The sequence below is a fragment of the Diorhabda carinulata genome, chromosome 12, assembly GCF_026250575.1.
Source record: "Diorhabda carinulata isolate Delta chromosome 12, icDioCari1.1, whole genome shotgun sequence".
In the NCBI taxonomy this organism is placed as follows: Eukaryota; Metazoa; Arthropoda; class Insecta; order Coleoptera; family Chrysomelidae; genus Diorhabda; species Diorhabda carinulata.
The window spans coordinates 8619162-8643490 of record NC_079471.1 but is presented as its reverse complement, the minus strand read 5'-3'; the positions used below and the strand labels follow the sequence as shown (position 1 = coordinate 8643490).

General features: G+C 32.8%; 2 protein-coding genes across 7 annotated transcripts in view; one reads left to right on the top strand and one right to left on the bottom strand.

Moving 5' to 3' along the window:
- Positions 1-17307, top strand: part of LOC130899831 (kinase suppressor of Ras 2) — a 55412-nt gene extending 38105 nt beyond the window's left edge. The window contains exon 14 of one of the 2 annotated variants that reach the window (XM_057809977.1): positions 17183-17307. In XM_057809977.1, the coding sequence (XP_057665960.1) occupies positions 17183-17233 (51 nt within the window). In that variant the 3' untranslated portion in view covers positions 17234-17307. Of the gene's footprint in view, positions 1-15445; positions 15683-17182 lie in introns of those variants that run through there. The other variant, XM_057809980.1, reaches the window with a different exon arrangement.
- LOC130899833 (uncharacterized) overlaps positions 1-23218 on the bottom strand; it is a 37199-nt gene extending 13981 nt beyond the window's left edge. For 2 of the 5 annotated variants that reach the window (XM_057809983.1, XM_057809982.1), the window contains exons 1-4: positions 22764-23188; positions 22486-22699; positions 10335-10488; positions 9803-10158 (exon numbers count right to left, since the gene is read on the bottom strand). In XM_057809983.1, the coding sequence (XP_057665966.1) occupies positions 9804-10158; positions 10335-10488; positions 22486-22699; positions 22764-22997 (957 nt within the window). In that variant the 5' untranslated portion in view covers positions 22998-23188 and the 3' untranslated portion in view covers position 9803. Of the gene's footprint in view, positions 1-1599; positions 4529-5658; positions 10159-10334; positions 10489-22485; positions 22700-22763 lie in introns of those variants that run through there. The other 3 variants (XR_009060097.1, XM_057809981.1, XM_057809984.1) reach the window with 3 other exon arrangements.
- Positions 23219-24329: the final 1111 nt, after the last annotated feature.

Here is a 24329-nt window from a genome sequence, read left to right as displayed (position 1 = left end):
AAATGTATTAAAAAACGAACAAAAAATATAATTATAAAAATTAGTTCAAATTCACGAAATAAAATAATATTTTATTGTTTGTGGAACTTCTTAAAGCAATCTTCTACACAAAGGGCTGGCTTTTCTTCAAATGCTGGACAGAAATAACGCGTTTCTCTGAGATTTTTTTCCTTGGATACATATACGACATGGCTTTGTCGGCGCTGCTTTTTTTCGGTAGTTGGTAGACTCCCTAAATAATGAGGTTCTTGCAATTTCATTTTTTCGAAACTGGTTGAATCTCTTCTCCAATCAACGCGACGACGAACTTGATCAGTTTTATTTTAGAAGTTAATTTTGAAAAATTTTGTGAGCATTGTGTATATATATCTCCATAATATGTAACGAAACCTTTTTAGGCCATCTAATAGTCTTTCTTAGATTTTCGTAGTACTCAATTTCCTTAATCCATATTGAATAAAGCGTTGTCTTGCATAAATAAAAAATTAGACCCAACAAACGGAACAAAACAGTAATGTTGGGCATTCCTAGATCTCGTACGTATGAGCATCGAAGCAAATTCCTCCCCAAAGTATTTTAGAACCACCACCAAAAGGCACTTTAGGAGGGATCTTACAGCTGACAAACCTTTCTCCTAGTCTTCGCCAGACATGCTCACGTTCATCTGGAGCTTTAAGGCTAAATCTAGTTTCATCAAAGAACAGAACCCGTTTCCAATCATTGACGGTCCAATTCTGATAGATAACATATAATAATAAAAGAATTGAATCGTTCAATAAAGAAACTTGAATATGACCCGTGACGTTTGAGACTGTTCTTGGCTCACAGCGTCACTTGTTTGACACAACTCCTTCCGAGTCAGGTGGTGCCCCTGCGAAATGATTTTTTTGCTTGACATCATCGGACTACAAATTATTTAAGAGTCGCCTCAGTTTACTTTCTTCATAAATTGAAGTTCTTCGATCCAGATACGAACAACTGCGTTATTTAGAGAACGGGGGTCCTCGCGGAGACTGCCGTCTTGCGCAGGGAGGTTAACTTGACGACGCCAAAAACCCAGTTAATATTTTGGTCACGTCAAACGAAATTATAATATTTATTGGCCGCAATCATTTAAGAATTTACGTTTTTCTTCCAATTGAGCACCGAAATAGCATTTCATTTGAATGGCCCAAAGCAAAACGGTTTAACTTGTGTTGAATCTATTTTCAAATCGACCCCCTGTGGGGCGTGAGCTCCACGTTGGGACACACGTCACTATTCTCTCTTTCCCTCAAGGATATATTTATGCTAGGCTCTATGGCAATTATTTGAATAATTTCCACACTAAAAATATGAATTGATAGTATTTTTTTCTGAATTGTTCCTATTTGTACGAATAAATATGTATTTGAATATGAACATTTAGATCGACAGTTGTTAATTTTCTGAGTTTATTAATCATTAATCCTATTTGTATCAATATTCGTTAACAAATATTTTTATCTCATTTTTAATATTCCTTTCAACGCTCTTTACAAAATACTCCCCAGCTTCACTAATTTTGCAACACTGTAACTAGTAACTACTATTTTTCTGATACAATTTCAAATGAAATGGTTTCTTAGGGGGAAAATATATTTAATCATTTATTTGAAAGTTACACTTTAAAGACACCCGTCACTGTAATGAAAATTAAAACAATCAAACCTAAACTTCTTAACTCAAAAAATGATAAAAAGATCTCTCAGAACGTCGTGACACCAGGGCAGAGGCGGATTTGAAGATTTGCCGCCTCAGGGTTGTCCACAATTTGCTGCTCCCCACGACAACGTGTACTTATAGTCTATTTCAGAAATGTATAGAGCAATAAAATGAGGAATTCCGTCCAGTTCGGCTCAATTTCGGTGAAGGTCTTGAAATATTCTGTAGGGTTACTTAGGTAGTAGATTATACAGTTACGTTTTGCGTTTAACAGGTACCAGTTAACCTTCTATTAGTGCCTCTGCCTAATTCCAACCCTATTTCAGATTCGGCTTAACCATGCGCCGTAAGGGCAATGGTGCCTTACCCAAAATTTTTAGACCTTTATAAGTATATTTGTTTAGTTTAACGCATCAATATTTGCTGTTAAGCCGTATAATAGTGTTCACAGTATTATAAGATTGGTAATAAAATGGCGACATTTACACCAACGAAAAGATGTTCCAATAATTCACCACTATCAGTGAATGAAAAACTTATTATTTTAAATGTACACGATTGCATAAAATACGATTACCCGAAATTTACTGTACATGAAACTGTTGACCGATGTTCCCGAATGACTGGAGTTGGAAAGTCCACCGTTTTTAAATTATTGCGGGGGAGAAAGATAGCAGGCCAAGTGGAACCTCCCAAGAAAAGTCCAGGCAGACAAGTAAAAGTCTTTGAAGAAGACAACAAAAGTGTAATTCGAAGAAAAGTTCACTCTCTTCATTTTAAAAAAGAAATACCCACCCTAGATAAAATTTTAATGGAGCTTGGCCTGGATGACAGTATTCCGTTGATAACTAAAAAATTTTTATGAACCACTTTGAGAAATATGGATTTTGCCTGGGAAAAGCATAACCGTAAAGCACTTTTACTGGAAAGCGATGAATTTGTTTGCTGGCGACGAAAATACTCAAGAAGTATAAAGCAGTACAGAACAGAGCAGAAGAAAATCTTTTATCTTGATGAGACGTGGATTAATGAAGGTTATACAGTACCAAAAATGTGGCAAAACAAAAATATAACCAGTACTCCCCAAGCTTTCATGCAAGGCCTGTCAACGGGTATTACGGTGCCTATAGGTGAAGGGAAAAGACTAATAATCGTCCATTTTGGAAGCGAAGAGGGATTTTTAAAAGAAGGTTTGCTAACCTTTCAGTAGCGCCATACGGGAGATTACCACGAGGACATTGATTCGGATGTTTTTGAAGACTATTTTGGTGAAATGATAAAATATCTTCCTGCTGATTCAATAGTAGTTATGGATAACGCAAGTTATCATTCTTGACGCATAGAGAAGACTCCAACTTCATCTTGGAGAAAACAAGAAATTTGATAAAAAAAGAACTATTAGCTATAGCAAATTAACACAAACATCGTTTTATGAAATACGCCGTGGAAGATATAGCAGAAAAACATAGTGTAACTGTGCTGCGCACACCGCCACATCATTGCGAACTAAATCCTATTGAACTTATATGGGCGCAAGTGAGAGGATTTGTAGCAAGACACAACACGACATTCAAAATGAAAGACGTTAAGTTACTGTTTTACCAAGCCATTAAGGAGGTGACACCAGAGAACTGGCGAAAACCAGTCCAGTCATGTCATTAAAGAAAAGGAGAAAATGTGGGATCTTGACTACTTGATCGATTGGACCGTCGACCCGTTAATTATAACGTCAAGAGGAGATGACAGTTCCTCAGATGACGAAAAATATTATGATTTTTTATAATTTAATTTCTGTGTAATGTATTTTTGTATGTTTAATAAGTGTACCTAATACTATGTACATAATGCCTAATTTTTATTCTGTTGAAATAAGATTATTTCCTTTTTACGAGTATCCTACCGGCACGCCTTTGGCACACTATTTTCAGTGTTTGTGAATGGATAGCAATAACCCGGGTGGTACTACCTGCACTTGATAAAACAAATTTTGTACAATGAAATCAATGCCAAACTATTAAATATTCGTTGGGTCACTCTGTGGTCCCTTTGCATACCTAATGAGTTTTTATTGCTCTATACATTTCTGAAAGAAACTATAGAACCTCAGCGGGTCGACGGCTGCAAGGCAAAAATCATTAACATCAAAATTACGCTTCTTATAGTTTCTAATATTGTTTTTACCATAAAATATGATATGCCACATAATTAATCAATTGGTAAATGAATTAAGAAACATAAAAAGAAAGTCGGAAAATTTATGTTATTTATGTGTCATTTTGCCCGCTCCCTGAATTCAGCCTTGCACGATGGTCTTCATTTACCGATTCTTCTTAAAAAGGTATATGGTCGGTTGTGTACACATTAAAAATACCTAATGTCTTGTCAACTTTTTGTACATCGAATAGCGAGTTAGAGAAAATTGAGAAACAATTAAATATGTTCATTCAGCATAGGCGGTATTTGTACAAAGTTCTCGTTCCCATACAAGCAATACAAAATGATACATAGGCGGTGCTTATCAAAGGAGTCTTTAATCTATGGTAATGGTGGTACCATTTATATGTTAACCTTTATTTTTAGGTCAAATTGTTGATATATCGTTAAAGGTACTTTCACAAGGCGATTTCTCAATCATTTATATATTGTAACATGCCATTCGGTTTGTTACAATTTCCATTTTGAATATTCCTTTCTCACGTATTGTGGCACAGTAGTCACTTCTAATTTATTTATTCTAACAATCAAGTTTTCGAAGAAATTAATTTGTTATCGACCTCCCACTCCATGCGAAGAATTCAATAAAACTCCAGTTTCGTTGCTAAATCGTCCTCTATCTTTCTACACACTAAAAGTGTTAAATCAAAGTAAATTTAGTGAAATTTGTGGTCATATTCTATATATTCACTGGTATATATGTATATAATGCTCATAAAATTCCATTTATCTCTATTAATTTATTTTTTGTTTTAAGCAAATTCGTATTTTCTATTTATTTGGGGAACAGAACGAATAGAATAGATCAGATTTTTGTTTTGTTATATTTAAAAAAATATAAATTCAGTTTTTTTTATAGTTAGAACTTAAGCTCCTTCTTATTCAAATCGGTTCTACCTACTCGTTCCGTGTTAAGTAATTTCCATCTGCGTTCCCGTTTCCTTCCTCATTTTATTTTTTTCCGCAGTACGGCTGCCAGTTTAAAGTTCAACCAAACCTAAAGGACCCAACCGGGTCACCACAAACAAACCAACAAATTCAACTCCCAATAGCTGGGAATTTAGTTAAGGACTGCAACCATCCTGTCTTTCCATAAATAAGTCCTATATCTTTAATATATAGAAATTTAAGTTTGTTTTTAATTTATAACTGCTTTTATTCGTTGTGCTCTTTTGGATACCGCAGTTGATGCGAATTTTATTACTTTTTAATTTAATAAGAGAAGAATAGGTAAATAGGTGATCCAGTTTTGTATTAGAGTCAATTATTGTGAAATTTACAATTTGACGTTCAACCACGTCTAATGGACTCGACCGGTATACCACAAACGAACAAATTCAATTCAACTCCAACAACTGGGAATTAAGTTGAGAGGCTGCAATCTTTTTTTCGTGGTTGAATCCTTTAGGTGTGGTTGAACTCCCAATCTGGCAACCGTGAAACTAAATATAAAATGAGAAAGGGAACGGAAACACAGATGGAAATTACTAAAGAAGGAACGAGTAGGTAGAACAGTTTTGAATAAAAAGAAGCGTATGCTCCAACATATAAAAAAACTCAATTTATATTTCTTAAAATATAACCAAAAAGGAATCTGTTCTATTCTATTAGTTCTGTTACCCAAATAAATAAAAAATGCGAATTTACATGAAAACTATTATACAAAATTTGCTTAAAACAAAAAGAAATTAATGGAGATAACTGGAATTTTGTGAGTATTATATAAATAATTAGCAACGTTAAAAAGATATAAAAACTTACCAGTGAATATGAAGAAGATCACCACAAATTTTACTGAATTTAGTTTTAGAGTGATAGAGTACGATTTAGCAACGAAACTGGAGTTTTGTTAAATTCTTCGAATGGACTGGTAGGTCTATAACAAATTAATTTCTTATCTCGAATGTTAGAATAAATAAATCAGAAGTGACTACTCAGCCACATTACTTGATCAAAGGTATATTGAAAATGTTTGAGAAAAACGTAGCAAGCTGAATGGTATGTTACAATATTTCGTTTTTGTTTACAATTTTTGAAGAAAGCACTGAAGATATTCAGCATTTATGTATATTGTGTAAAAATGGTAAATTATTTGTAAAGAATCACGCTCCTTATAGCTAAAATGTATATTTCTTATCTGTATAACAAGGTGCAAGTTCATATTTAAGCAATATTATTTTATTAATTTATCATTAGTGCAATAGAACTATTTCATTTGTGCTAGATAATAAAAAATGACTCGCTTTAAGTATTGATAACAATTCGGGCGAAATACTGCCTACAACAAATTAATATCAACATTACAAAATGATTTTTTTCCTTGCAGTTATTTATTCCCGAGTTGGAATTTAGCGTACCATCCCTATTTTGAACTATTGTTGCAATATAGTGAATGAACTACAAAGTAATTTAAATATTATTGCTCTATATAGTCATAACATACTGTTTATAACACTCACAATTATGTGTTATGCGCGTTTCGATAAATAAATTATCGTCTTCAGAGAAATTAAACTGTTTGTCTTTGGTTTCTGAATATCGAATTAATTGTGAGTGTACCACCTAGTACAGTATGTTCTATTTATTTTTTTCTCTCTTTCTAGGTATTATATTATATTTCATCAATATTTTCGAAAATTTTGATTACTATATCATTAGTTTCGTATGTCAATTTCTCTCCTTTTGTATATTGTTAGAAATTTTTATTCCGCCCAGTATTTTTTGTCAATATTTATTACATTATTTTTTTACTTTATTTTATCACTTGTTATAATAGTTTTTGGTTGCTTTTACTATCCCTCTACATGCTATTTTTATAATTTTTTTTTTCGTATTCATATTTTTTAATCCTCTTCAAATAGTTTTTCGATCTTCTCTATTTAATTTTCATCTGTTTTTTACTTTCTACATCATTAAACTTCTCTTCCTCTTTACACTTTTTCCGTTCGTATTTTAGAATTTTTGTATATTTTAATCTTAATATTTCTATTCTTTGCGAGATGTCGTCGACTGGCATGAACATTACACTGGGGTACTTAATTAAAAGAATAGAGATGAGATAAAACGAAAAACGATAACTAAGTAAAAAGAAACGAAACAGAAATTTGAAAAATAATCACTACCTATATATTTGAACCTATTCTTACTTTTATATTATCTTCATCATATATCTCTACTAATATACTGGAAAACATTTGGATGGTATTTTGTGCTTGTAAACATTGCTTTTGATATGAGTATCCCCAATAATTCCAAAAATTCTCTAATCTCACCATACGGTTAATATAATTTTCAGATATCATTGTAAAATTATTTTTTTCCAGTAATATCAACAAATAATAAATGATTCTCGATTCTATATTGAAATTAATATTCTCTGGATATCTATAACTATTTGGATCAAATTTTTAATGGATACTAATAAATAACTGCATGCGAAAATTATATTAACGACCGATACTGATGTAATTGAGCAAGGTAATGTTTTGCAGCGACCAATATGAGATCTAATACATTCATTGCTCATAATATTTGTCAATTTATTTTTTTATTCAAGTTTAATGTAATGTTGCAAGATACCTTGTTGATATGACAAGTTGTATATAATGTTGAAATGCATTCCTAAATATGTTTCTCTAACTCTAGTCAATTTACAAATTTTATGAAAATTCAAAAGATTTGCTTCGTATTTTGTAAGTTATTTGAATTGTTCCATTTCACTTATATTATCCTACTAGTGTAATAAAAGACTAGGGTAAATAAAAAGAGTTAACGATTTGACAAATTTGTGTTTTATTTCATTTCCTTTTTAACTGCCCAAATATCAAGTAAAACATTTTGAGGAAACATTACTGTAACATGCTGGGATTCCAACTATAACCTAATCCATAAAAATTCTCTCCAAGGTATAGATGAGGTAAGTTCTTGTGATGGTGATTGATGGAAATTCGGGGTCTTTTTAGTCCCAAGTATACCCAAGTCCAGCATTGAAGAGACAATGTGAAATGTGGAATAAGATGTTAAAAGAATATTCTACTAATTTTTCTTAATGGGGTATTTTTATCATCCATTAACAAGTCTGTACAACCATTAAAACAAGTATCTCTCTAAATACCGACTTGACCACCCTTGAAAAGTTGAGTATCCTTCACTTCTTAAGGTAGTCTATACAATAGCAAGCCAAATATCAGAAAACCATCAATACATCTACCTCTAAACAAAACGGACCGTTTTCAACATGCCAATTTACGTGTTGATTAGCCACTTATCAATTTGTGTTAATGAAACTCTGCTTGAAAGTTGTAATAAACATAAATTAACCGCATGTAGTCAAGGTAATGTTTCGATGGAAACTGAAACACCAGAAGCTATCAAAAGATTCTTTTATATAATCAAACAACTTCTCGGAAGTTCTCTAAGCGTAGATACAGTCAGGAAACTTGAAACTTGTTAGCAACTTGTGGCCGTAGACAACACAACTTGCGTCAAACTTGGTAAACACCAAAACTAGTCAAATAGGCAAGTAAACATTGGATAAATAACATATCTAGGAACAGTTTTGGTGATATAACACAGTGGTGTTGTTGTCAAGTCTCATACATACTTTTTGGGTTGTCATATACATGTTTCTATTAATAATTGATATATACCTGTATTCTATTATATAGTCGGCCAAAGCTGTCACGAGTTTTGTGTTGATTTCCTATATTAAACTCCTTTTCAGAGTCTATGGACACCAGAGTCAGGGATTTGTTATATCCTACACTTTTCTTCATGAGTGTTTTGATACCTTTCAAATGATCATTTGTATCATACCCTGCCTGTTCTTGGGGCTGAAAAAGATCCCATTTATATCTCAACCGGATCGTGATAATATGTATAAAGAGCTTATACAAATTGGAGAGCAAACTTATGGATCGGTATTTGGCTAAGTTCATGATATCACCCTTTTTATGCAATTTACTATTATCGTGCAGTACCATTGGAAATATGTTATACCTTTTTTTAAGCTTTAAACAACTTGCAGAAAGCTTGATGTGTGTGGTCTCTGCATTTTATAGCTTCGATAACCAGAACATCATCACCATGTGACTTGCTTTTCATATTACTATCAATTTGTATTTCATATGCCAGATCCTAACAAATAACTTTTAAATATCTAAAAGTCCCCTCCCAAAGATAGGGCCAGGATCGCTCTTGCCTGTAGTTAGGAGGCCCATATCTTTGAAACGGATGTGGCTATGTCCCTGATACCTATCTCAGTTATATTTCATTTCTCTAATATTTTTTTACTCTAGCTCTACTTTCCACTAAACGTAATATTGGAGAACAATTCAAATCAACTTATAAATATTATCCATTGCATACATACAAACAATTATTCTCTAGTTACCATTTACATGATGTCAAATTATAAAAGTTTGTTTTATGTTTCTTAAGTCCATAAAAGAAGTTCTGGATTCTCTGAATTGTATATAGGTGCCTACAACGCTCCCTCTTTTACTCGATGGAAACGAAGTCATCTAAGTATAAATGGAAGTATACAGTTTTCTTTACACATGCTTTTATCTTACTTGAAGAGTAGGTCAAACAGATGTCTCAATTTCTACTCTCAAAATACTCTGAATACCTTTTTTAATTCCCTTAAGAAGTTATCTCAAGTAGTAACCCTAGGTGTAAGAACAAAGTTTAATCCATAATAATACTTTTGTAAGTAATTTCTTATTACTTACTGATCTTAGATAGATTTTAAATTAGAAAAATATGTTCACTATTATTTGCTTGTTTTTCTGTTTCTAGCAACTATTAAGAAATATTTAATGATTATTAAATACAAAAGAATGATTATTATTAGACTAAATTGAAATAATTGAAATGTAAGTTTGAAATAGTTCTTTATTTTTACCTTAATCTAATTCAATAACAGGACTTTTGCTGTACCACTGTTTTTTATTCTCGTAATAATTGATAACAACTTCTGGACACCTGGCATTTACTTGGTTGGCTGGAACTAAATCAGCTTCTTTGCAGTTTTTCCACATCATTAAAAACATCAGTTCACCACTTGCATCTGTTGCCCCAACAATTTTAGCCGGGTCCAGTCCTCTATCAAAACCTCTAGCTCTGTTATCTTCAGTTATATTTTTCCTTTTCGATTTATCTGAGTCTTCTGCTGTAGAAGTTAATTCAAATTGTGCTTCATAAGCTGCTATTAAATCTGGACAATCTAAATTCTCCTCTGGCTCCCATGTGTTGTCCTCCCTGAAAACAGTAAATAGGTAATATAGTTATATCCTCAATAACTGTCAATAAACATGCTAAATAAATTGTAACTAAATACTAAATATTATTTACCCCATTCACCTATAACTAGAAGCTTTTGAATAAAAAATGTTTATTTATAATTTGACATTTAAATTTATATGGTAAATACTTACTCGTTGTAACCCTTCCACTTCAATAAATACTCTATTTTCCCATTTCTTGTTCTTTTATCCAATATTTTTTCCACGGAGAATTCTTCAGTAGTTCCTGGTGTATCTATAGTTGCCGATGGCGGCTCTTGTGTGTCATCTTTGCCTCGAGCTAAAACTAAAAGTTATGCTTTAAATAAAACAGGTTATTATTACTTACTTTTTACCATATTTTATTATTTAATTATAGTTTTAAATCGTTAACGAGATTTTCTGTTTTTTTGTTTGATCACAAATTAACCTAAAAATTATGTTTGCGAAGCATCGACTTATTAAAGGTTATGGACCAGCTCAAATAATTTAAAATCGATGCCAACGCAGTGCAAGAGAGACAACATAAGAAGGATGGAGATAAGAGGGCAAAATAAGAATTTATATTTGGAGCCTGGAGTTTATTTCTTTTGCTTATGGTTGATTACGATACATTATCTTAATACCTCCCTAAAGGATGTTTAAGTGTCTTTAATCCGTTAGTGTATTATCACCTGCCACTAATTCTATTTTGAGAAATTGATAATTAAAGTGACGTTTTGAGAGATTTTTTTGAGAAATATTCTGTTTTTTTAAGTTCAAGTTTGTGGTTTAAGGATTCTTCAATGCCATAAGTGGAAGAATAAAAGATGCAAAAAATGTTTTTTCTTTTTCTCCCAATAGAAATTAAACTTTTCTAATTATTGCAAACAAAAAATATTATGTACCTATATTTTAAATTACCAAAAGACTCCGACTTCAGGAATTATCATTTCTCCTACTTTTTCATAATAGCATGGCTTTTTGCCCTATCTCGACCCTCTCTTTCTAATGTTAGCATCTCGTAACTACTTGTGAAGAGATAGGTAAGGCGGGTCCATAACCTTTAATAGGTCTATGTTAAGAAGTAATATATTTTTTCTTCTTTTTCGATCCAGTGGTGTATCAAAAATATTTTTATCGAGGAAAAATTTAATTTCATGTATAAAAATAAAAATGTTTTCTAAAGAAATATAAATTCATGAACGAATATTCTTAGATTTTATGAATAACGTGATTTTCATCGTTATTCATAACCTTGATAACCCTTATGAAGAAATATTCAAATTCTTGAATGAGTACTCATCAAAGTTGCTGCGAGTAAATAAAACCAATCAAAAATGAGTATTAATTTAGATATACAACTACAGCCCCTCAATAACAGGTCTGATATACCTACAAATAGTAGAATTTTTTATTTTACAAATGAAGTGTGAACCTCAAACATCAGTTTAAAACACTGATATAGATTTTTTACATTTTATTTATGGCGTTTACCGACAAACATTTTAAGCGGATTGGAGGTGGCTTAAATTTCAATTTAATGTTAAGCCGATAATTGTAACGTACGAGGATGGTCCCAGAAGTACCTGGCTTGACTTAGAGATGGCGGTAGTTGCTTGAAATATACCATGTGTATTATAAAATACACGATCTGTACAGAATACGTTACAAGTTTGAAGACGCCACGTTGTTTAATATTTATTTGACAGCCATCAATAGTGAACGTTTTCAGTGAATTTGTAAACATGGAAAAAATGGTCATTGTTAAATGATACAATAATTTTATTTGAAAGACATTAGCCCAACCAATATAAAAGCTGAACTAGATCTTACTCAGGGTGAGATTGCTCCTTCGTTATCAACAGTAGAATATTGGGTAGCAGAGTTTAAACGAGTGCCTGCGACCTGCGAAGACAAGCATCGCTGTGGTCGACCAAATGAGGTGACGATTCCAGAAATGTTAAAGAAAATCCAAAAAGCGGTACTGGATGATCGTCGACTGGAAGTGCGCGAGCTAGCAGATATGGTTTCCGCGTTTGCTCACAATGGAACAAAAAGAGCGTCATGAAGATGTTTCTATCAAGTATTTCGCAATGTTTCACAGTTGTGTTATATTTCCGAGAAGGTGACAAGCATGGACTTACATACAGATATCGAGAGTAGAGACAAGGAAGAGTGTCTCTTATGGGAGCAAATGTCCAGTTGTAAGGTACAATTTCATTTTGACGCTCGTCGCTGGCTTAGGGCGTCAAATGAGGTCACGTGGTATAATTTCGCCATCTTAAATTAATGGAACGTCTTACGCTGGAGAAAAAACACTGAAATATACCACCTCTGTCAATAGTTAACCTATAAAACAAAGTGTGTGTTGAATATAAATTGGCAGTTATAGCACGTGACCTCATTTGACGCTCTAAGTCACGATAAATAAAAACCTACCAGAACGGCACTGGTCTAGACAAAGGGTGTGGTCTAAATAGTATCTCAGAATTTATATTTTTTTATTGCTGGACAAAAGCTCTGTCCAACAAGATCAGGTTTATAAAAATCGGCTAAGTAGAACGGGACTTTGAGGCAATTTTTCATAACAAGGTTCCCACTCTCCCCCACCACTTATTTGAGAGATTGAGACAGTATCGAGTTTTATCAAGAGTAGCTTTTTGGTGTAAAATTAAATGTGATGTTTTAAGATCACTTGAAATTTTGCTTAATAAATCTGATATTGAAATAGTTATTTACGTTATAAGTCCGAGAAGTGATTTAGTACCGTACGAGATAGATGTTTATGGACGAGACAACGAAGGAGCCGAATCAAGAATATCTAATTGAGTACCAAAATAATAACTTCACGAACATATATTGTAATGTTTTTTTTTTCATACTGTTTTCGATTTTAAATTGGTTATTTTCTTATTATTTAAAAGAATAAAAATTAACAGTCCCTAAGGTAACATTGTAAACAAAGGCAGACATAATGAATTTTTGAAAATATTGGGATTGGGAGAATTTGAGAGTACTGAAAAGTACAAGGATACCGTAAAGTGCCATTTTACGGATTCAAATTAGTACTTTACAGTCGACTTTACAGTACAGTATGAAAACTTGGTAAGAACCGTGTAACTAGCGCCCTCTATGAGAGTCAGACATAAAAACAAATTCATTGGATGCATCAGCTGCCAAAACATGTTCGTATAAAATTTCAATACAATGTTACCAGTAGTACCGAAAAAATCGTAAGAAATGTTTTTTTTTCTTCAACGCTCTTTATCTTGAATACCGATGGCGTTTTTTACTGATCAAACCCCGAATATTTTTCAATTTTCTATCTATCCTAGAGACGGGATCAGCATTTTTGAAACACCCTGTATATATACGAATAATATATATGCGAAGGTGAGAAATGAAATAAATACATCTTGTTTCAATAAATTGTGTTGTTTTTATTGGTCAACAAACTTGTACAACAAATTTTGGTTTAAATCGTCTTCTCTCCTCTTTTCTTTTTCCGCAGTGCAATCAAATTCTGTTGCTTAATTGGATTTGAAGATCCAAAGAGCATTTTCTTTATTCGAAATCAGCGTACATAATCTTTGAAGATGATATTTTTCAATATTAAAAAAAATTAAATTGTTCAATTAAGAATCTTGAATGATGGGTTTTAGGAATAAATTATAGATACGAAACACTGTAAGTAAATTTTCAAAACATAATAATTTTAATAAAGACGTTTTTATTCCATAAATTCAATTTTAGCGTTATTATGTACTATGCGAAAAAGACTTCAGGTCGATTTTTATTCTTAAATTGACAATTTACAGTATGAAAATATTATCCCCCTCCAGCACCCCCTCGAAAAATTCAATAAGGGAGTCGTGTGGCATCTTATCCCATAAGTAGCAGTCGAAAGAAGTCAAATCGAGTGATCCCACCTATTGGGTAAAACCTTAAATAATTTATAACTGTACGTGCAAAATGGGGTGGAGCTTCGTCTTGTTAGTAGTAAATAGATCGATCTATCTAATTTAGATGATCAACATCACGAAAAAGTATTTGCAATGTAGGCACTAAGAAGTTAATAAAAAAATCTGGATAAACTTCACCATTAACTGTGCCCGCAAGAAATAAGGGCCAATAATTTTATTGTTAATGATACCAGTCCGAACGTTCACTTTTTTAGGATATTGAGTGTGAGCCTCACACATCCAGTGAAGATTTTCTCTGCTCCAATATCTACTGTTCTGTTTGTTAATCTTCTTCTTCTTCTTGCTGTGTATAGGCATCATTGCCTCTGCTCAGTCACCTGGGAGGTTGTCACTCCATCTTTTCCTAGGTCTTCCAATGCTTCTTTGTCCTGCTGGTGATTTGTCCAGTACCCAGTCATTGATATTATCTATCCCGCATGTTCGTCTTATGTTTTCACTCCTTTCTCTATCCATTAGTGTTCTTCCCGCTATTCTTCGAACTATTTTCATTTCTGTAGTCTCCAATATCCGTTTCGTTTTAGAGGTCTCAGGTCGGGTCTCTGCTGCATAGGATAATATAGGTCTGATTGCGGTCTTGTATATGCGGGCTTTTGCTTCAGTTCGAATGTATTTATTTCGCCAGATTGTGTCATTTAGGTATGCTGCTGCTCTTGAGGCTCTTGTAGCTTGGTTTCTTACTTTCGTCTCCACGTCCCCGTGTCCAGATATTTCGATTCCCAGATATTTAAATTTCCTGGTGTATTATTTTGTTATCCACCACAAGCTTACATCTGATCGGTGTTTGTTAATCGTTCCTTTTAAATGAAACGCCGCTTCATCAGAAAAAAAAAACTATTTTGTTTGTGTTCTGCAAATCTGCGTTCATTCTGTCCATCATCAATCCACAAAATTATCGCCTTCTATCAGGATCACGTTCATTCAACTCCCGAACCAACTGAACTTTGTTTCAATGGCGAAACAATTTTTTTAAGAATATCTTATTTAGTACTATCGAAATAAAAGTGAAAAAAGGCCGATTGAAATCATATTCAATAAAATAAAATGACAAATATCTAAATAAATATGGTTTATGGTGGTTATTATATTTTGTAACAAAAACTTATCTTCTTCTTTAGTCCTTATCAACATATTACTCAAATACACATACACGCAGTTTTGTTTTTTTTTTTTGAATACTCCAGCATTTCCTCCACCTGTCATGTCTCGTTCTCTTAGCTGTACATCGAAATGTAAAAGATGACAGATAAACAATTACCAGAAAAGTTGATTAAATTCCCGAATAATGATTTGGATTTTCAGATATAATGGGATCTACCTTAAAGCTCCTCTCAAATGGGGATTTAAAACGGGCATTATTAAGCCGATATTTATGCTCAAAAGAAGAATAAATGATTTTGGAGAGTAATGGTATTGGAATTATGTGTACACAATAGGGCTGGGCAATTATCAAAAAATATAATCGATTAATCGAAAATAATCAATTTTCGATTATTCGAAAATCGGAAATAAAGCTTCAAAAGAACGATTGTGATTTGATTCCTACAAAAAAACAAGATAAAGAGCGTGTATACCACTAGGAACACACAGAAGACATTATGGTTTGATTCCCAATAACAACAAACCAAATAATGAACCTGCAGAAGATATTTGGAAGTAAGATTCTGATATTGAATTATGTGAAACAATTATTCAGAAAATAAATTTTTTAATGGTTAAATTGATTATTATATTATTTGATTATTTTAACGATTGTACGAAAAATAGTGTGTATGCCATAGCCGCGAAACTTTTTAACGACCTCAAGATTATCTTGCCTCGGCCGCAAGCGGTCTCGGCGAAAACTGTTCTTTCGGTACGTTAAAAAGGTATTTCGCGGCCTAAGCATACAAATAACTATTTCAGTCTTTTACTTTGTAATAAAGCCTCTTAAAAACTCTCTTTTAAATTCAATTAAACTGTACCAAAACCATTATGCATTTTTGAGAATGAAAATAGGCAAGAAACATTGTATTTTATAAAACCAAATTCTCACAGGATGTTGTCCACATCCATTAATCGATATTTTCCGATTATTTGATTATTTTCGAATGATCGATTACCGATTATTTTTAAAAATATATATCGATTAATCGATCATCCCATTTCTGGATTATTTTTCGATAATTCGATTATTTTGCCCACCCCTAGTACACACTACACATTATTGAAGTACAACTGCACTTCATAATAAATTAAAAACCGACTTTTCATCTTCATTTTATAAATTTCTTTACGTTGCTTTGATAATATTTTACATGATTGGGTTCATCTTTAAAAAAAAGTACCGTAGCGGTTCATTTTATCACGCTTTTGCGTTAAAAAAGTGCCATAACGCGATTAAAAAACTGTTTTATCAAAATAGTGGACTGTGAACGCTTACTTTTTCATGTCAATTCGTTTCTCCGTTAAACCGTCACACTTTTATTTCTTGATACTCGTTCAAGAAAATTCGTTTTGTTCTAATTAAAAGGAGTGCAGTATTATTATTAGTGATGGAGAGTAATATGTAGTGAAGAAAGTTTAAACTGCACACCAGAAGATGTTGTTGAATCGACAACTGCATCGACTATGAATCTTCTCCCCGAGAAATCCAGGGAACAGTACTTAACCCGGCGTTACATACGCGGGGTTTAATAAGCCCCAGTTGCGGAAATCTCTTTGAAAATGAAACCAAAAGTAAAGCTATACGCGTGTCCGTACCTGTAGCTTCCCAAATATGCATCCGCCCTCTCTTCGGGGTCTCAACTCAGTACTCGGTTGACACTGAATAAAAGTTTACGCTGTAGAAACGCTCTGGGGTATATTAAACCCCACCTATGTCTTCGTGTAACTGATGTAAAGTAATATTTTTGTATTTATTTTGAGTTCTACGCGGCAAAGTGAAGTATTTATCATAAAGTAAGTTTAAAGAAGTTACTTTAGTCACGTGGAAACTTTTTTTTCAAGTTTCAAGTTACGTTAAATGATATTAAAAAGTTAATTAAATTTTTTCTTCAGAAATACGGATCATGCCTTACGAGGCGGAACAGAAAAGGCTCCTGTCGCTAAGGGCTGAGACAGAAACATCAAAAGGTGAAACTCGAAGTGATTTGGAAAAAACAAATGTAAGCCTCCTTCAAAAAAAAACAAAAATATGTATGTTGGAAAAGATGGAACCAAGTGGAATAAACGACATGAAAGTGGACGTGTTCGAACAAGAGCAGAAAACATTATCACTCATTTCCTTGATGCGAAAGATGCTAGAAGTGCTTTATAATGTTGGAACTTGTTTTTCGATAATGAGGTGATCGAAGACATAGTGCGCTTCACTAATATGAAAAGTGAAGAAAAACGTTGTAAATGTCCACTTACAATTGTTTTCTCGTTACTGAATACAGCTGCTATTAATGCCCTTGTGATATACAGAGAAAACAATCAAGATAACAAACTTTTAAGAAGGATTTTTATCAAAATGTTGGGCCTACAACTGAGCCGAGGACAGATTAATGATAGGAAGAATAACCCGAGGATACCCCGAAATATTCGTCAGAAAATTGAAAATTTCGACAAAAATAACGTTGAAGTTCTACCAGCCAAGGTTTCAAAGATTATAGGAAGGTGTTCCGTATGCCCAAGAAGTCGAGATCGCAAAACCAAATACTCCTGTGGACGCTGCCACTCATTATTATGCATGCAGCTTGCAGTGCTGAGGTGTGTTAATGTTGTTGTTGTTTAAACATTGTTTAGGCCTAGAATTTTTATTTTTGATAAAGTATTTTTTTGTGTTATTTTTATTTCCAAATTTAAAGACAAAGAAAATGTTAAAAGACCCCACATATGTACTGGAGTAAGAGTTTTCCACCTATGTAACGCCGGAGGAATGTAATTCTTTTACGGAGTGACGTACTAAAAAAGGCATAAACAGATTCACAAATTCTTAAAGACTCTCCTCAAGTTATCTTCTTCATTATTTGCAGTTCTTTGATTTAGATGGAAACAACGACGCTGTTTAGCGAGATCTTAAAGTATCCGGGGATTCGCTCGGAGCCTGCCGTATGCTGCTGGGAAGTTAACTCGACGACGCCAAAAACGCAGTTGATGTTTTGATCTCGTCAAACGAATTTATAATATTAATTGACCGAATTATTCGATAATTGGTTCAATTTCGGCACCAAAATCTAGCGTTACATTTAAATGGACCAGAGAAAAAGGGTTAAGCTCGTGCAAAGTCCATTTATAGTCAAATTTTGAGAGAGGGCTTCGTCAAAGATTTTGTGTGAGATTGTGGCAAAAAATGTTACACTTTTTTCCATTACTGGGCATTTTGTACCGTTCTCTGTCTTTACAATGACGCGTGAGAAGACAAGGATTTTTCTTCTTCTGTCGTAGTCGATTTGATGACATTCCAGAGACTTGGTATCGGGATGGAAAATGTTCTGTCAAGTGCCGTTATTCCGCTCATAATAGCTTTAGAAATGTCCGCATAAATCACGTTTCCGACACTGGAAGTTTTTCAGAATGATCATTCGCCCATTCTTCCATCTCCTGTCGAAGCCTGATGAGCGTACTTTCTGTAGTAATAAAAAAATATTGTTACATTCACCGATTTAGAATGAATAAGTTCAAATAGGTTAACTGCAATATTATGTCTGGTTTTAAATGCACAAGTCTATACAGGATGTTCCAGGACTTGATGCAGAAAATTCACGAGTGAAAAGAATGCTGACCCCTCGTTTCTGAATTATAGGCAATGAAGAATTCTATACTACTATATGAAGGCCAGAGGCGGTTCATGCCCAATGGTTAACAATCCATAACTTTTCAGAGACAATCTGTACAATCTAAAGATAGCAAAAATTAATTTGTCAACTGATTTATAACAAAAAGGTACATCGATAAAATTGATGGTTTAGAAGATATGAAGATTTTTAGATCGTCGCACATCCCAAGGAAGCCGTTTGCCATAAAGAGACATTCCGAAGAAAATTATCATGAATTGTAATTATCTATTGAAAATACTTACAGGAGGTATTAAAACACAATCAAATAATTCTAATTGAACTGCATACTTTCGAACATTGTGTTACTTACATAAGGAAAAAGTTGGAATGTAGAAAAACTATAACAAATATTCGAGGTAGAAACCTTGTATTTCTACATACTTCAGGAGTCTATGGAGGATATTTCTTTGAACTTGGGAAAGCATTCCAAGATTCTTCCCTATAGCTTCACAATGGAAGTTTATTCTATCAATAATTTTGTTCCTTGTGTTTACATACCAAGCTTTTAATATATTCGCAAAGAAATGAATCCATTTTATTTATTTTAAAGGAACGTGGTAGCCATGCAAATGGACCTTCCCGACCAATCCACCTATTAGTAAAAAAACCAAGTTATTATCCAAAAAATATTCACGTACTAAATTATTACCCACTATTTCTACCCACACATTAACACAAAATCGATGTTGATTCTTTGTTTCAATTGTACCATGAGGATTTCCATTTGCCCATAAATATAAATTATAAGAATTAATAAAACGGTCCTGTGTGAAACCAGCTTCATCAATAAACAGTACTTCTCCAACAATCATCTACCTTTAGTATGTAGCACAAATGTTTATTTATTTATTTATTCATTAGTTCAATTAGAAATATTTGATTGTGTTTTAATACCTCCTGTAATTATTTTCAATAAATAATTACAATTTATGACAATGTCTCTTTCTAGCGAACAGTTTCCTTGGTATGGACAACGATCCAAAAATCTACATATCTCCTAAATCATAAATTTTATCGAGTTAAACAAAAAGTACCTTTTTGTTAAAATTCATTTTTGCTATCTTCAGATTGTGTAGAGGGTTTTCACTACATAAGGATAAATTGTCTTTTTGTGGTGTATCTTTATATTCTATCACTTGCATCAACGAATTTTTATAAAGAAGTTGGAGGAGATAACACTTTTCCGCGAACCTCATTCATGTTGAAACAAGAAGAAAGACTGTAAAAGTTATTGATCGTTAACCATTGGGCATGAGCCACCTTTGGCCTTCATGATGTTCGAATGTATAATTTAGAAAATATACTCAAATATGAATTCTGATTTTGCAACTTTAATTGCCTACAACTCAGAAGCGAGGGGTCGTAGAACACAATGTATAATTAATAAACATACGTTATGAACGAACAATTTTTTAGAAACAAGTGAACGAAACTCTTTCCCAAAAACTAATTAAAAATACTAGCGGCCAAATTTTGATAGACAACCTGGAAAACCTAAAAATTTGGGTTCTAGCATAAAACTGATGCAGCCAGATCTTAGACTATAATGAAAAATGGTTGTATTCATACTCTATTGTAGGAGAATGATTATGTGTCCGTGATTATTATTTCCAGTTTTTTATGTCTTACTTAAATGGGATCGAAGGATTTTCCAACTAGTTTATGAGCGTTTTAGTCATGGGAATGTGGCAAATAAAACACCGTCATTGGAGATTGGAATTATGGTTTAAGTAAAGTGGAAAAATATGTATAAAAATATAATAATATTAAACATTATTAACATTAATTAATTGAAAATTGTTTTTTCTTGAATTTAGTTTTTTCTTTAAAAAAATTATTAAATTTATGGGATTAAAAAATCAATATTCAAATTGTAGCTTGACATAAATATCAAGTTTATTGATTTTGGTTGCTATTCAAACCGTTGTGAATTTTCATTGGTTAGATTATGAATGACATTAAAGTTGTCAATGATAAAAAAGACTTGAATAATTTATAGTACTATTTTATGAGTTTTGATGAAACTACCAATAATTTAAGAGATGACTTTTACATTTTTAAATGTACCTAAGGAAAAATCAATTTGTCTCGTTAAAACAGATTTCTATTTTGATTTTATAATGACACACATTGACAAAGCGAAACGTCATAATTTCACACACTATTTTTGATTGATATCTTAACAAAAGAAAATTAAAAACAAGAAAAATCATCACGAAAAAAACATTGAAAACTTTAGTACTAGATAAAGTTATAGTTGTGTTGAATCCGAATCTATTTCATTTTTTATTTTCAGATTTTTCTATATTGGAAAATCTTGGATGAAAATAATTTTTGAATAGATCAATATTGTTTGTAGCAGCTTCTACAAAAATTCTAAACATACCCTTGCTTGAAATCAAAACTCTCATTATATTTCAAGTGCCGATAGCTGATGAGTTCAGGTTAAACATTCTCTGGTAGCCCAGCCACTTTTGCTCTCTCAAAATCTTTCACACCCCTCTAAAATTCAAGTCTACCAAATCTCTCCCAAATCAGTCCACAAAGACGCCACATTTATTGTATTTTTGATATTATTATATAATAATATTAATCGAGTTATTATAATTATTGATGAACCTTCCACCAGCCAAGGTTTTAAAGGTTATAGGAAGCTGTTCTGTATGCCCAAGAAGTCAAGATCACAAAACCAAATACTCCTGTGGATGCTGCCACTCATTATTATGCATGGAGCATGCAGTGCTGAGGTGTGTTAATGTTGTTGTTGTTTAAACATTTATTAGGGCTATAATTTTTATTTTTTGTTTAGTTTTTGTTCTTTTATTTATTTTTTTTTAAATAAATTTTTGATAAAGTATTTTTATTTCCAAATTATTTCTTAAGAATATAAAAGTGTAAAATATTGGAAAATTTAAAGTCAAAGGAAATGTTAAAATTTGGAAAATGGGGTTTTACAGACCACACATATGTACTGGAGTAAGAATTTTCCACCTATGTAACATTTTAACAACTCAACAGGCCTTATATTATATTTTTGTACATGGTTGCTCCACACCAGTTCTCTATTCCTATTCTTTCTAAAGGCACATACTTCTATCCATTATTCCCAGGGAGGCCCCCTTTTCATATTCGTTCATTCTCCACTTAAATAAGGATCTTTACACCCAACTATCTTAATCCATTTCGGTTATATACCCCATCCAACAGAGTCTTTTTGCTGTATCCCATCTCAACTTGACCATACAGTACTTCAATCTCTGTGTACAATCTCCTCTTCCACTCCTGGACTCCAACAAAATTCCCTAAGTGTCTTTTTCACCCATATGTTTATTTTGTTATCTCCTTTTCGTTCTATCCAATACCATACACCTCCTTATTTTGTCACTGTCACTCCCAGAATTTTCTAATAATTCTTACGTTCATATTTACAAACACAGCACATTCTTTCTAAATCGATTTACTCGATAAATCCTTTTGACTTGATATGGACAATAATACTCATCAAGTTATTAAACTTATTTTAAAATGTGTAAAACATACCGTCTTTCAAGTTATCTCTGGACAATTCAACATCAGTGAAACAGACTGTTGAAGTACCAGTAGGCTCAATTTGAGGCAAATCGTGTACAGTCGAGGGTTCTTCCAAAGCACAATCTTCAGTAGCATTTTGAGTGGTGCTTGGTTGTTTTGATGTAGTGCTGCTGAATATTGATGGAATAGCGAGTGGATCCAGCCGAGGTCGTGCATACTCAGCCTAAAATAAAAATATGAAAAATTGAAGTATATAACTTAAATTACAATTGAATAATTAAACGTACCTCAGCAATGATCTTGCCATTCGAGTCATGTTTTATCCATTTCCTCAGAATATATTTTTCTTCGAAATGTTTTTCACAAACATATTGAGTTTGTTTGAGATCAACAATTCCAGGGATAACAGCTTTCCACTTTTTATACTGTTCGATGTTTGACGGCACTTTAAACACCGAGCACTTTTCCGTCAGTTTTGTTGTGCCGGTTTTACACCGCGGTACCGCACACGGTTTAACCATCTGTTTTTTTTTAAAGACGCAAGGGCATCTCAAGTTATAAGTACACTCTAGTTTGAATACGAAACGGTCGAAAAACTAACATTCAACTTCAAATTAATTATAATAAATATGAAAAACACGAAAGAACTGTATTGGAACATAAATGACACTGCTTTGTTCCATTCCCACCCTACCCCACGGACTTAAATATAAGGTCTTGAAACAAGTATACGGGGATGGTACATTTCACGGACGCTTAGTTCGGCGTTGTGATCGAGGGATTAGCGCATGTGCATTGCAGCTTAAGAGTGCCAAAATATGTTAGCCTGATAATAATAGTTATGGTCGGTTTAATAATCCCACCCTAACTGGCACTTTAACTAAAGATTCTTTTAGATTAAAGGACCCTTTAACTTGGTTGTTAAAGAGAATTGGTCCCATAATCGATTTGTACCAGCCTCTCAAGTAAAGCTCCTTTGTTGACAATGCTCTGTCCTTTTTCAATATGTGTTGTTAGAAAATGAAGCGTAGAAGTGCGTGTTATTTTGTCGCTAACATTTCTTTTGGGTTGATCTTTGGTAGCGTGGTGATGTGTTTTATATTTGCCAATTTAATTCTTCAATTAAATTTTTCATTTCAATTATTTTATTCAATAATTATTTTTATCAGTTTTCAATTTTCAGTGTTTGTATTTACGTTTTAAAATTTTGTCATGAGGTATCTCTGACTGCGATGTTCGCCGTCACCCACTAAAAGATGTCTTTCAAAGTGTCTTTCCTCAAACTGCGTTCTCAAAGCACTGTTATTGATTATTGTCTGTCGAGAACGAAGCCTTATTTTGATAAGTAACGAATTGTTATGAATAAAAGTAGTTAATATGTAAAAGTAGTTTATGATGGAGGTATCCATCCCTAGATATCAGCCCCGCGTCGTGGTTATTTCAAACACAAAACCTGAACAATGTGAAAACCAAGCCACTCTGTAGAAACTGTAAAATTAAGCAAGTTTGTTTATTCTTGGCTTAAACTAGGATTTAATCCATAGGTTGAACTTCAGTTTAATCTCTAGTATAACTTCTGTTTTATGACTCTGACAGATTTAGAACGGTGTCCGTGCATCCGATGTCTGATGGTACGATTTCTAAAAAACATAAATTTCAGCTTTAAATATTTTTCATGTATGTACCATGTGTCTGTGTTTCGCTTAGTGATTTATAATATGCTCCTGTACTTTTATTTTTTTTAAAATATTTCTCACCCAAAATCTTGGTAGCCTTTGCACTTTAGCCCTTTACTGTTTTATTTATTCATAAAAATAATGGGAGAGTTTCAATTTTAAACCAAACAAAAATAT